Genomic DNA, 15,380 nt, shown 5'->3' on the forward strand with positions numbered 1-15,380 from the left:
CAGTTTTTTGCAAACACTGTAACCACAGACTACAGTCTACATGGTAAGTTTAAACACTCATGCGCTAAAAGGAAACCCCATGGCATGCAACTACAAGAACAGAGAGTATCAAATCAACAGCAAAGGCCAACATTATAGCAGGCAATGGTTTACACTACCAGTCGAATATTTGGGCAAACTTGACTAACTTTATGCTTCTCTTGACATTAAAAACCTTCTGATCTAAAGGCTTGTGCTTAAAGGAATAGTTCACCCAAAAATGATCATTTACTCACATTCATGCCATCACCGATGTGTATGATTTTCTTTCTTTTGCAAAACACAAACAAATATTTTTTGAAAAATATCTCAGCTCATTTGGTGCATTCAATGCAAGTGAATGACAGCCAGAACTTTGAAGCTCCAAAAAGCACATGAAGACAGCATAAAAATAATCCATACGATTTAAGTGGTTTAATCCATGTCTTCAGAAGTGATATGATAGGTGTGGGTGGGAAACAGATCAATTCCTTGTTTCCAGATCAAGTCCTTTTTTCCTATAAATTCTCCTCCATGCCCACTAGGTGGCGATATGCACAAAGAATGTGAATGACCAAAAACAAAAGAAGAAGAACTCTTAGGAGAGAAGAGAATGCTTAGGAGGGTTGGTGAAGGTGGAGGTTTATAGTGAAAAAGGACTTAAATATTGATCTGTTTCTCAACCACTCCTATTATATCACTTCTGGAGATATGGATTAAACCACTGGAGTAGTATGGATTACTTTTATTGTTCCCTTTATGAGCTTTCTGTAGCTTCAAAGTTCTGGTCACCATTCACTTGTATTGTATGGAACTACAGAGCAGAGATATTTTTATAAAAATCTTCATTTATGTTCAGCAGAAGAAAGAAAATCATACATATCTGGGATGGCATGAGGGTGAGAAAATTATGAGAGCATTTTAGTTTTTGGGTGAGCTATTCCTTTAAATGCTTTAATGCAAAATTAGTTCTGTAGAGAAATATAAACTGTGCCCATGTATGAATGCCTTTATAAAATGTACATTTATATATAAAATAAAATACAAATAAATAAACAAATAAACAATTAAATAAATCCATAAATAAAAAAATTAGAAGGTTGGACCAGACAGTGAAGGAAAAACTGCCAACAAGTGCCCAGCATATATGGGATCTCATTCATCATATTTGTTACTGTTTAAAAAGCATTTCAGGTGGATGCTTTGTAATGTTGGTTGAGAAAATGCTCAGAGTGTGCACAAATCTAGGAAAAGGATAGCTGCTTTTAACATTTTTGGTCTATTTTGTATTTTTGTTTTTTCATAGTTTTGATGACTTTACTACTATTCCAAAATGTAGAAAATAGGAATAAAAATTAAGGTTGTATGTCCAAACATTTGACTGGAAGTGTATCTAATTAATTCAAAATCTCATTGTTTCTTTAGTGGCACCAAGACTCTCTCATCTTCCTCCTATTGGGCACCTACGCCCACATGACCCAGTCTCTTAAAACCGATTGGTGAAGCAAGTCTTTAAGAACAGATCCCTCAGGAACAGTGCTGTACATCTGTCGGCCCAATGAGACACAAGTAAGAAAGGAGGACAGATTAATGCTCCAGATGGAAAAGCAGTGTTAGCACATGAGGAGTATACTCTATATTACAAACAGAGAGACAGACAGGGATGACTGATGGGAAGGACTGGACTTCCCCACCCTATCCAGAAGCATTGATGTAAAGCTGACTCTGCAGGATGTAGTCAATGACAGGCTGGCTCAGGTAATCCACTACATGACCATCACCATGCTGAAGAGCCAGTCTGATGAGGAGAAAAGCAAAGAGTCATGGTATAGAATGAATAGACGAAGAGAAAATGACAATTAATGATACAGAGAGAGTGAAAATACACACCTGCTCTTAGTTGAACTGACAATGGACATCGGGTGGTCAATCTCGTCCTTTACCACAACAATATTCTCCTGTGAGAGAAGAAGTGAAGCCATATAACCATTAAAAAAACAATCCAATATCATATACACTCTAAAAATGGTGCATTCACATGTATTGACAGTGGGTCTGAGACCAAGAGATATATATATATATATATATATATATATATATATATATATATATATATTTTTTTTTTTTTTAATAAATAAACTTTTCTCCACAATTTGGAATGCCCAATTCCCAGTGAGTTCTAAGTCCTTGGGGTGGCATAGTGACTCGTCTCAATCCGGGTGGTGGAGGACGAATTTCAGTTGCCTCCGAGTCTGAGACCGTCAATCCGCGCATCCAAGCAATCCGCTTGTTGAGCGCATTACCGCAGAGACGTAGCGCGTGTGGAGGCCCACATTATTCTCTGCTGTATCCACGCACAACTCACCACGTGCCCCACCGAGAACGAGAACCACACATTATAGCGACCACGAGGAGGTTACCCCATGTGACTCTACCCTCCCTAACAACCAGGCCAGTTTGGTTGCCTAGGAGACCTGGCTGGAGTCACTCAGCACGCCCTGGATTCGAACTCACGACTCCAGGTGTGGTAGTCAGCATCAATACTCGCTGAGCTACCCAGGCCCCGAGGCATCAATATATTAACGTTAGCTGACATTTAAATTAGAAGCCTAATTTTTGTGGTTTCCAATTCACTGTCAGTTGATCATCTGTTTGATGTAGTCTGGCGTAATAGCTTTGGGAGACCACAAGGGGGTGATATAGCACTTACTGTACTTAATACTGTAGCCTGTGTAGTGTCGAATTTTGACTCCCTAATATCTTTATGTTTAAAGGTAGGGATGGGCTTTAGGGGTTGGGACCAATGAGGTTAGGGTTTGAGGTGGGTGTAGGAGTGGGCTTTAGGGATAAGGGCCAATCAGATAGTGGGGAGTCAGAATCTGGCGTGCTGTTATATTTCGGCACAACACCGATCGCACACCGGACGAGAAACGCCTTGTCATGGGTAGGACAAGGCACATCACACACAGGATGCGTCAATGCGGTGCAGGTGGCAGTCCAAAGTTGTGAATTTAGTCACCATACACACAAAGTTAGGAAGGTCTGAATTGCTTTAGAAGACATTAATTTAACCACTGGAGTCAAATGGATTGCTTTTACTACGACTGTCTGTGCTTTTTGTAGCTTTAAAGTGCTGGTCACCATTCACTTGCATTGTATGGACCTACAAAACTGAGATTTTCTTCTAAAAATCTTCATTTGTGTTCTGCAGATGAAAGAAAGTCATACACATCTGGAATGGCATGAGGGTGAGTCAGGGCCAGCCCGTGGCATAGGCGACACAGGCGTTTGCCAAGGGCACAAAATAACACAGGTTTTTTTTGTTTTGTTGGAAGTGCGCCCTCTCGTGATGATTGTGCGCCTCTCTACCCATATATTGAGCACTAGCGCAACGCGATTGTAATATTATCGTATCTTTATCATATGTGGACAAAATGAGTGAAAAAATAACCAAATTATCAGGTGCACAAGGCAGGAAGCGGCACAAAGAAAAGGAGCAGAAAAAAAGAGCAATGTAAAGGTAAGAATCACAAGTTAACGACTGTTCATGTCAGCCATTGATGTTTATTTACTACTTTGAAATAGCTTATTTAGAACCTCTTAACTGGCACGGACACTGTGGGCCATTTTTGCTTGTTTTATTTAAGTTTAGTGCAAGTTAAATGTAATGTATTTTCTTTAAAATAAACTTAAGTTTCTATAATGTTGTTTTAATTTCAGTTATATTGCTGCTTGCTTTTACCAAAAAACTCCTAAGTGTCTTCTTTTAAGAGAGACCATGATTAGGACTGTAGTTTAAAGCATTCATGCTAAGCACCCTCAAACAAACCTTAGAGCACCCTCAACTGCAGACCAGGGCAAACTGCTGCCTGCGGGTCGATTTATCATGAACATTTTTTAGATCTTTAATTTATCTGGCTTTGGGACCTATCGCACATCTACAAGCTTTTAATATGCTCAAGGTTTCCAGATAATAGATGCAACACCCCAATCAGAGATTTTCACTTACACAAATAGGAAATATTTCGCCTTATGTCATACTTAATTTATTCAGTCTGGCAACCATGCATTCGAGTGTGCATGCTCTCACTCTCCTCTTTGAAACAAATTCAATAAAAAACTTAGTGCTCAATAGTGCAATACTATGCTCAAAGAAAAGTGTGATGCAGCCACTCCGTGTCCATTCGTGAGGCTGTGTTTTGCCAAGTCTGTGAGCAAACCTTTTCAGTGATGAACTTTAGTAAAATCCCATTAGATCTTTACATCATTCGCACACGGAGAGGACACGCGAACAAAACCAAGTGAGAGAGAAATATGTTTGTTCTTTGTGTTATTTGTAAATTGTCCCTCACACCTGTATGCGAATTTTACTCTGGCAGTAATCATTTATCAGTGTCATGCAGCCTGTTTTATTCAGTTGTGTGCTGAATGGGATGCCAAACAAACCACTAACGAGACTCACATGATCATGACCCATGAGTTGATAATGTTTTCAGAATAAAACAACTTTATCCACTTTGCGGCAAACATTAAAATATTTGGAAACATTTCCAAATATTTTATTTTACTATCAAACCAGACTCCTGATGTAGAGTGTTAAATTGAATACTAAATTACCACTGCATTGAAGTATGGTAAAATAAATAATTAATAATTATACTCAGCCTTTATTCAGTTTTACTAACACATGAGAGAAAAGTAGCAGCAAAACTTCAAGCAATCATAGAATGGTCCCATCAGTCTGTATACAATTCAGAACATTGTGCATTATTCACTGAGTGCATGAGTGCACTACTACTTCTGGGCTTAAAAGATACAGCTATGCAGAACTTTTTCTCTTTTCTCTTCCATGTTCTGCTTAATGGCTGATGTGGCACCGTACCAAAATAATTGCACACACCTGCTCAATTGAATATATAAGACTAATTGTGTAAATTGGCAAGCAGATTTCCTTGAATCCCAACAAACACACAAAAATCCCTGCATTTTGTGAACACACAAAATACTGCACCAATGTATGTCCTAATCTGCAGGCACAGCATTTTGCTGTCATTTTCAGCAACAGATCATGTGAAAAAACAAAAACAAAGCAATAAATGTTTTGTACATGAAAAACTGTTCTTTACATTATTTTAGTAGCATTTAAACATGATTTAATCTATTAAAAAATGTGTAATTACAATACATCTCCACTTTATATTGAGGATGCCAATCTAAAATCTCGCCTAGGGCTCCATAAGTGCCTGGGGCAGCCCTGGGGTGAGTAAATGATGACAGAATTTTCATTTTTGGGTGAGCTATCCCTTAAAAGGGGGGGTTGGGGGGGGGGGGTGCTAATCATCTGGAACATTTTCGGATCATTAATGTGTGAAAAAGAATGGAAGCTGGGAAATTTCAAGTCAATTCGCTATGGTGGTCTATGTCACAAATTTGTTAATTGGATTAGTAACCTAGACATACATTTAACATCATAATGTTTTGTTGTTTTAAATTTTTCAAAATCACAAAACTTTTTTATTTTAGTTTTGATTATGAGTCCCATATTTTCAATGTGGTCCCAGTCTTGTATAGCAGATTAGATGTGGAAAATGCCATCACATGTCAGTAGTAATAGTTGGCCATCTAATAGACAGTTGCTGATACCTTGTGCTTTCGGAGCCAGGATGAATGGTTCATTATCCTCTCTGTGTCAGCTCCATCCCGAGGAACCACCACAATCCCAAAATCCCCCACAATCACTTCCATCTAAAAAAATATTGAGATTCCAATCAAGAGCTCACAGATGCTTGATAATCAAATTTTTTTGTTTAGTTTAACAACACATAACTGAATTTGTAGTATGCTAACAGTGTCAGCCACTTCTGTTGGTTGTGATTATAGCCTCATGTTTCGTGTCTTGTTATTTGTGGTCTGGTGTGTGCATTGCATTGATTTTACTTTGCGGTGTGCATTCAGGTCTTGTCTAGTCTGTGTCTGTCTTGTGTTTGTATGTGTGAGTATGAGGCTTTGTTAGGTTTCTCTTTGCCACATGCTCCTCAGTCTTGTGTGATAACCCTGCCCCCTTGTTTCTCTCCTTCGCTCCTATTTATTCTTCATTTGTTTTCTGTCTTTTGCCAGTTCGTTGTGGATGTTTTCCCTGTTAGGTGTGTGTCCTGTTGATCCGGTCTTGTCCAGTCCAGTCCAGTCCGGTCCTGTCTTGTCCGGTTCCTCCAGCCCAGCCAGTCCTATTAGCGCCTGTCTTGGACTGTTACTTTTCCCCCCCTCGGGGTAGTTTTTGTTTGTTTTCTTTTCTTTCTTTTTTTTTTTTTGTATTAATAAAGCCAATTCTACTCTGCTTTTGAGTCCTCGTCCTCTCTCTCTCCTCTCGTCCAACCTTGACAGACAGTCTTTTATATGTTGAAAATATGTGGTTAGCAGCTTAAAGTCAACATGAAACCAAAACTAATCTGATTTACTTTGCCTCTGAAACTACTATCCATTTCGGCAGATGCTACCAAGCCCTCTCATTTTTTCACCCATTTTTTCCCCTAATGTTTTACCAAGCCCTCTCACTTTTCACAGTCCAATCAATTCCCAATCAAAAGTCAAGTCTTGCCAAAATTTTTGTCTCCTTGAATATCCTGTTTTACTCAGAAACACATCACATTATGGAAGTTAAATAGGTTGCGAGCACAGTTTCATGAGGACTTATGCTGCCTTCATGTGCTATTATCATACTTCCCACTTCTGAAGTCATCATTACAAGTACATTGCATTCATGTGCTTTGTTGTTGGCAAGAACAGAAAACGCCAAGTTCATTCTTGCATATTTCTTGGGGAACTATTTTTTGACACCGTAATACATGGTACTCAGTCAGCTGGCTGATGATAATGGAATTTTGGTCAAATTCATGCAATTTCTCAGTGTAAAAATGTACAATATGCATCAAATGGTTGCTGATATACATAAATCTGTATGACCGAAACAGCAAGCATTAACAATTACCTGTATTTAGAAAATGAATAAAGCCTATCATTCACTACAGAAACCATAGCCTACTCTCCTCCGTTATATTAAAGCTTACATCTCCTCCCACCTCGGACACTCAGGTATCAAAATGATCTCAGAGTTTCCCAGTCGTAATTACGACTTAAGGGGTCATTCATGTGTAACTTCCAAGTTGGAAACTCCTATTTACGATAATTTCGATGGCACGTGAAGGCAGCATTGATCCATAACTGGAATTTAATTACATGCAATATTTAACGTCTCTCACATTATCTTTATTCATTCATTTATTTTATATGAACAAATAAAATATATGCTAGCATAACATATTTGATCAAACATGTACATGTATCTGAGTGAGAAATATAGTGAAAGAAGTAATATATCATACATCACTTTCGTTCCACAAGCCAGGGATGCAGAAAGATTCCAGGAGATCGCTGCCACACAGAAGTAGGATACGCAACTCTGACAAAACAATCACAGTTACACATCACAAAACACAGCACACAGTAATGACATGTTTTTTCCGTTGCTGTGGGGGTAAACACGACAACTGTGATAAAATAAAAAAGAAACAGGTCACATTTTATTTCTTTTAGGAGGCACTATCCAGCACACATATTCCTCTAATTGACACTCTTAACAGTATATAGACGAACACAACTTTATTCATATCGTGTAAAGATTGTCATTGTCTCGTCTAAGGAAGAATACACTGTGAGCTTGTGCTTTCCCTGGGCAAACTGAGCATTTCTTATGATGACTCAAAGTGACAAGCAAGAACTGATTTGAAAACCAAAAACCATGGCAAGGACAATCAAATAGTCTCACCAATTTCCTCGTAGCGCATTGCAGTGCCAAGGTTTGCATTTTCGTCTGTTGAGAGAAAAATAAAGATTTGTTTGGTCGCAGTAATGATTGATTCATTGAAAGTCATCACAGTCATGTAAAATGTATGCATATCCTCTGAGATACAGTACATATGAATAATTCAAAAATAATTACGTGGCTTCTAAATGAGCCCAACCACAAAACCGTAGAATATCACTGCATTCCAGAGCTCTTTTTCTTCACTATTCTATTATGACATAGTTCAAAATGGATTGAACAGGTCACATTCTTCAGCTTAAATCCTTGTTGGTGGCAATGGCATGATTTAATTTATGTTTATTTTGAGTATGAGGCACTTTCCAAAAATAGGGTACAAAATGGGGCATAAAACATATAGTAAAAATGAAGTCATTGTTTTACTTTTTCAACAAATATTCAGTGAAAGGAGGTGCTTAAACTTTAGAAAATGTTGATGGCTAAACACATGAGTTCAAACTAAACTATATATGAGCAGTTTAAAACCCTGATTTGTGTGATTTTTGTTATATTCTTGCATTATACATTAAATAAATATCCAAATTAAATAGACAAAATGTATCAAATTAAATAAAATAAAAAAATATGGATAAGAGGGATGCCGATTTAGCCTAAACTAAGCTACGTATCACTCAATAGGGACTAGCATGTTTGGGAGCAAATGTTGGTTTGTAGTAACTGACAAACATATATTTCCCATAAATGAAAAAAAATATTTGTTTGATAATTTTTTATTATTATTATTTTTTTTTTTACAATAACTTGGGTAACAGGTTAGCTTGACGAATGCAGTCAACACTGTAACACAAGTATAAATGTAGATCTTGTCTTCCCACAATGCAGTAGAATGGGTCCAATTGTGTTATCTACGAAAAGTTAATATACAGGTGGATATCCGAAACTTACCGACAAAGGTAAAACGCTCCATGTGTGGGCGAACACAGCAAATTTTACCCAGATTCTCACTCATTTTTCCCCATAGCTTAACTGGAGAAAAAGACATATTAGTTCATCTTTAAATGCCTGTACACATCAGTGACCAAACATAGCAAACATTTGAATATTTTAATTGGTCACTTACTAGCCACAGACTTGTTAGCAGTGTTTTGATAAATAGGAGACGTCCCGTTTTGGGGCTGACCAATCACAGGGGTTGTGGAGGGTGTGTTCACATTGGACAGAATGCATCCTGTCACTCGCTGCAGAGGAATAGCCCAGTTCATTACTTCACCAATGTGTTCACAATGTGTGTAGCACTGAGTATGTGACATTCCTGATATGCTGGTAAATTTTGAACCAAAAGTTTGGGACTAACCTTCATTAAGTCTCGGTGATGCTCCAGAACACTGCAGGTGGTCTGCCAGGTCTCCTGGTAGCACTCCCAAGGATCTACCCTGCAAAAACCATTAATCCATCAAACATTTTATGTCCACTTGACATAATATTTCCATCACAAATATAACCCAAGGATGCTGAGGTACATAAATCTTGTAAATGCCACATAGCATTCTTATGAGGGTGTCCCCGATCTATATTCTGACTGATTGACAGTTACCTGATCCAATCAGAAGACTGAACTGCCAACTGACACATGGTGAGACGATGTCTGCTAGAGACAAGGCCCTGGAAAAACATATAAGAAACCAAAAGGAAAAGTGACTCTTATGACAAATCTTGTCATAGCATCCAACAACCAATGATTAGTATTTAAATTTAAATGTAAACAGCTGCCAATGACATTCTTTACATTTTCTTGTGAAAAGTAAATGAGGGGAATGTTTATGGTGAGGTTACATCATGTCGGAATTACAGTAATTATGAGATTCCGACTTATAAAAGCATTCTTGTATTTGCTGAACTTGTAATTACAAATTGTTCAATTGAAATTCTGTGAAAGCTCTGACTTGACAGTCGACATCTTAGAAAAAGAACCAATATGGTAAAGGTAACAGTTAAAGGTAATGAACACATTTTTATGTTTGATACGCCTTTATATTATTCAATTGATTACAGGAGCATTTTTTGTGGTTGTTCTTAAACATTTTGTAAGAACAAATAGTGGTGAATTAATGTTGTGATAAAAGTTTTGCTGTTATCAACAACAAAGCTGTTTTGGCATTATAAGTGTTGCCATAGAAACTAATAACTTACGAAGTCAGAGGACTTGAACAGCTATGAGAGTATGATCTCAGAGTTGCCATCTCATGATAGTTCCGACACAACTTGAATGCAGCAATATTCAACATAAAAGCTACATCAAATTATTTGATTATCTGGGTTCAAAACACTGATTCTTATTTTTTTCCCTTTTCATTGCCTCTCTAAAAGGCATTAAGTTGGAATGACTGAATCTTGTTTTTTAAGCATTTATTATTCATAGCTTTGTTGCTGAGAGAGAAGAAAACTAGGGCAAACTTCTTATTAATTACCGTTAAAGGTGCTCTATGTAATATTTTTATTGTACTAAATCATAAAATGACCATAATATGTCATTAGAGAATTAGGAAACATTTGAAGTTTCCATTCCAGGCTGGAATTTCTGTTTATGTTTTAGGGGGCGTGATCCCGCCCACTGCCCACTCACCAATAGTATTTCGAAATCGCCGGGTTGCCAGATTTGGTTTGCAGGCAAACAACACTGCGTGCTGCAGCCAAGGAAGCCAGCAAACAAACTGGATCAGAGATAACAGATTCCACCAGACCTAAAAAGCCTCACCATCCGTCTAAAAACCACCATGACCAGAGGTGTAGTAAAACAAGGATAAATATTGGAGATGCCATTGGAAGATGGAGACAGCTTAAAGCACAGAAATCCTTAAAAATGGATGCTGAGTTGGCTAATTTGCGTGTCAACATTCTGCCAACCCACATGAGCTTTGAGTCTGGCAGACAACTCTCTAATATTTTGACTTGTTGTCAATCTTACATATAGCACCTTTAAGTAAAGAAGTTCACAGTCTGCTTAATAGTCGTTTCACTGTACACCGATCAGCCACAACATTAAAACCAACTGCCTAATATTGTGTAGGTCCCCCTCGTGCCACCAAAACAGCGGCAACCCGCATCTCAGAATAGCATTCTGAGATGCTATACTTCTCACCACAATTGCACAGAGCGGATTTCTGAGTTACAGAAGACTCTGTCAGTTCGAACCAATCTGGCCATTCTCTATTGACCTCTCTCATCAACAAGACATTTCCGTCCACAGAACTGCTGCTCACTGGATGTTTTTTGTTTTTGGCACCATTCAGAGTAAATTCTAGAGGCTGTTTTGCATGAAAATCCCAGGAGATCAGCAGTTACAGAAATACTCAATCCAGCCCATCTGGCACCAACAATCATGCTATGGTCCAAATCACTGAGATCACCTTTTTTTCCCCATTCTGATGGTTGGTGTGCATATTAACTTAAGCTCCTGACCGTGTCTGCATGATTTTATGCACTGCACTGCTACCACACAATTGGCTGATTAGATAATCGCATGGATGATTGTTGATGGGCTGGTTTGAGTATTTCTGTAACTGCTGATCTCCTGGGATTTTCATGCACAACAGTCTCTAGAATTTACTCTGAATGGTTCCAAAAACAGAAAAACATCCAGTGAGCGGCAGTTCTGCGGATGGAAATGCCTTGTTGATGAGAGAAGTCAACAGAGAATGGCCAGACTGGTTAAAACTGACAAAGTCTTCGGTAACTCAGATAAGCGTTCTGTACAATTGTAGTGAGAAGTTGGCACTGTTTTGGCGGCACGAGGGGGACCTAAACAATATTAGGCAGGTGGTTTTAATGTTGTGGCTGATCGGTGTATGTCACGTCTAATTTTTACAACTGATGTTGTCTATAGTATTTTGTCCATTGGTAATATTCTGGAAAGACACATTTTCGATGTTGCATCGGTTGAATGATCGACACCAAGGTACACCATAGTACATCCCATTGAACAGATCTGTATGTCTATCCCTCCCAGCCTCTTCACTGACTGCCACACAAATTGTAAAGATTCTCTTACCTGCTTTCCATAGGAATCATGTACAGGTGAGATGATACCCCCAATCACAATGAATCGTCCAGTCTTGTGTAAGTGCTCTCTGGCTTTTTCTGCAAACCAGATAGGGTTACCTGATTATCTCATGGGCATCATTTTTCTTTTGTAATACACCATGCCAGGTTATAAAGATAGCTTAGATTAAAGGAATACTTTAAGAGACACATGATCACTGAAAGTTAAACAAGAGCTCTTATCTGCTGCTGGAGGGAAAACAAAAGCAAGAACAGCAGCAGCACATTACTCTTTTTTGAACTTCACTGATAACTGAGATCAGCATAGCCAACATGGCACTACAGATCTCAGACACAAGCACTGCTCAGAATAAGCCACAAGCTCGTTCTTATTTTTGTACCTCAGTATATGCAAAGGCATGCAGTAAGAGAGGGAGGCTTGAAAATTAGGTCAGGGACACATGGAAGCTTTCTGCTTCAAGGGGAAAAAGCAACAGAGCTGTATTGATCTAACTGGTACTCCTCATGTTGCACAGGCTCTGTGCAATAAAATACAGCTGATTGGATTAAGGACAGTACAAAGCTTCCAAGTTTTTTTCTTGTTATGTTTATTGGCATGGACAAGTCAATCGAAGTAACCCTCCCCCCCCTTGCACTCTCACTCAAGTCCCTATCACATATAATGCTATATTTTCATCTTATCAGTGCAACCACAGCTGAGCTTTAACATTCATATTCTGTTAAGATTTACTTTATTTTTTGGGGTACCACCAGATACCCCAGTGTTAGCTGTGTAAAAATACTAATAATTTTAAAATTACTGTTAAAACTAGTAATTTTCTGCTATAATTATTAATTCACCTACAAATTATTTTAATCTGTTTTTCTGATCTAGTCAATTTCCCATAAGCAAATATTACGGAAGCCTGTTTTACCACAGCGTAGGTGTGCACTTTTCAGAAATGTAGTTTGGAAACGCTGTTTTTGTTTGGGGTCAGTTTGTCCCCAGCTAAACACATTGTATGAAAATATAATAAAACAAATAAAAATAAACAATTGACAGGAGTGTTCAACAGTGTGTACAGCTATAAGAAATTCTTTGCATTTGAATATGTAATGTATTTGAAAAGTAATGCAACATTTGTTCTAAGATCTGTAGCAGGCTCAGAAATTAATAGGTGCTTGGGGCAAAAATGACACTGAAAGTGACAAAAATGCCCCCGAAATGCAAAATGTAGGAGGAAATAAGGCCCCATCATGAATTCCCTCTTTAACATATGATTTTTTTTTTTTCCTAAGCCTAACACATATTGAGGGGTGCTCTTAAGCATGTTATTAAGTTGAAATTTAGTTTGTAATCAGTTCTCTTTAGATTAGGAAAAGTCATGTCAAATCAATCCAATTCTCTGAGCAATTAAATGAGCCTTGGGGTCTTCATGGGTTAATTCATGGGATTGTTCATTTTGTTCAGCATGCGGTACAAAGCATAGGAGGAAAGATGTGCAAAATTAGTATGTCAGCAGGTTATCGATATGGTGAGCTGCTGATACATGTATAAATTGTTTTTGTCATGAATGATATTGTTTATGTTGCTGTGACAGAATCTATCTGTTAACAACTTTCACATCCATTCCTTGTAACCTAATAAGACAGCAACCTGACAGAGGTAGACGGTTTGATCATAATTTAAACGTGTACATTTCAGACTGGTTCATATATTCACCCTAAGTTAAATATTAAAATTCAGAAATAAAAATAAGGCCTTAAACCTAGCCCATATATTATTTAGTCTACGTTTAAGGTCTTTAACCTAGCTCATAATTTATTTCTCATAAAATAATTTTAAACTCTTGATGAAGATGATAATTCCGCATGACACAGGAAGGTCAGACTGTAAACTTTCCCAAGTGTTAGATGTTTATTATCATCAAAGTATGTTAAAAGTAGATGGTTATTATGGTCTAATAATCTATAGGCTATAGGCGCACCAGCATATAAGCTATCCTTTGCATGGCTTTATTAATGATGGACGCTTTGTGAAATATCAATCACAGTTAAATGTCGCTCGGGTCCACAAAAATTGTGGATACATTTAGCTATAATTTTTTTTACGAAATCTGCGGCTGCGCAGCGTAGCCTCATCTCCTAAACTTGATTCGATAATTCCAGGCACCGAGGACGTCGCCCATTTCAGCACCTCGCTATGGACAGCGATCGTCAATAAGAATACATGACAGATATATGTCATAACCGATCATCGAGTGTGATTACAATGTCTATAATCATCACAAACACCATGTACCACTCTGCATACATCAACATCATACAGCTGAATTAAAAATCCCATCTGGGGCATCCACTACCTCTTTTAGGCGAAATACTTACCGAACATATGAATGTGTCCTTTGGTGATGGGGTTGAAACTTCCACATGACAGCAAAATGACATGCGTTTTAGTAGTCTCTGTCATGGTTGTTGTGGTGATCTATCTTCCTTTACATATGTCGCGAATTTTAAGGCCTTTTGTTTTGTTGTGTGATCGCAGCGAAAGGCGAGGTTCATTAGACTGCTGCAGGCGCGAGAGGCAAAGCGTCACTGTGATCGGTTCCTCCGCAGTTAAAGGAGCATGCCCGTCGTAAGGAACACACAACTCAACAATCTTGGAAAAGGCTTATGTTATAAGGAGTCTGCGCTTTTTCACATATTTTCATTTGCATTTTACCATAATATAGGGTGATAAGGAGAGATATTCGCATGAATTACATTTCTGTTCTGATCGTTTTTTATTCTGTAATTTGGTGTGTGTGTGTGTGTGTGTGTGTGTGTTTTAAAAAATGTAAAAATGCAGAAAGTTTTTGTGAGGGTTAGGTTTAGGGGTAGGGTTAGGGTTAGGGGATAGAATCTATAGTTTGTACAGTATAGAAATCATTATGTCTATGGAGAGTCCTCATAATGATAGCTGCACCAACATGTGTGTGTGTGTGTGTGTGTGTGTGTGTGTGTGTGTGTGTGTTTTATGTTGTATATGTACTGATACTGCTGTGGCTCATATAAATCCATTGTGTCCTAATAATGATGTAAGGGGACACACACACACACACACACACACACACACACACACACACACACACACACACACACACACACACACACACACACACAAATGTTGGTGTGGCTATCATTATGAGGACTCTCTATAGACATAATGATTTTTATACTGTACAAACTTTATATTCTATCCCCTATGCCTAACCCTACTCCAAACCTAACCCTCACAGAAAACTTTCTGAATTTTTTAAGTTTCAAAAAACATCATTTAGTATGATTTATAAGCTGTTTTCCTCATGGGGACCGACTGATTTTCCCCAAAAAATAAAAAATGTCAGGTTTCTGGACACACACACACACACACACACACACACACACACACAAACACACACACACACACACACACACAAATGTTGGTGTGGCTATCCTTATGAGGACTCTCCATAGACATAATGAT

At 38.1% G+C, this 15,380-nt stretch overlaps 1 protein-coding gene across 1 annotated transcript; it reads right to left on the reverse strand.

Annotated features, from left to right (window-relative positions):
* Positions 1 to 784: 784 nt before the first annotated feature.
* LOC127441035 (nicotinamide/nicotinic acid mononucleotide adenylyltransferase 2-like) lies at positions 785 to 14,453 on the reverse strand. Its single transcript, XM_051698169.1, has 12 exons — positions 14,261 to 14,453; positions 11,886 to 11,974; positions 9,432 to 9,499; positions 9,192 to 9,270; positions 8,958 to 9,075; positions 8,783 to 8,863; positions 7,841 to 7,885; positions 7,398 to 7,474; positions 5,662 to 5,763; positions 1,909 to 1,976; positions 1,713 to 1,816; positions 785 to 1,565 (listed from the first exon to the last, which is right to left on the reverse strand). Exons 1-11 carry the CDS (start codon positions 14,343 to 14,345, stop codon positions 1,714 to 1,716), a joined length of 915 nt encoding a protein of 304 aa, XP_051554129.1. The 5' UTR covers positions 14,346 to 14,453; the 3' UTR covers positions 785 to 1,565; position 1,713.
* Between the last annotated feature and the right edge of the window lie 927 nt (positions 14,454 to 15,380).

This window comes from Myxocyprinus asiaticus, chromosome 5 (genome assembly GCF_019703515.2).
Source record: "Myxocyprinus asiaticus isolate MX2 ecotype Aquarium Trade chromosome 5, UBuf_Myxa_2, whole genome shotgun sequence".
In the NCBI taxonomy this organism is placed as follows: domain Eukaryota; kingdom Metazoa; phylum Chordata; class Actinopteri; order Cypriniformes; family Catostomidae; genus Myxocyprinus; species Myxocyprinus asiaticus.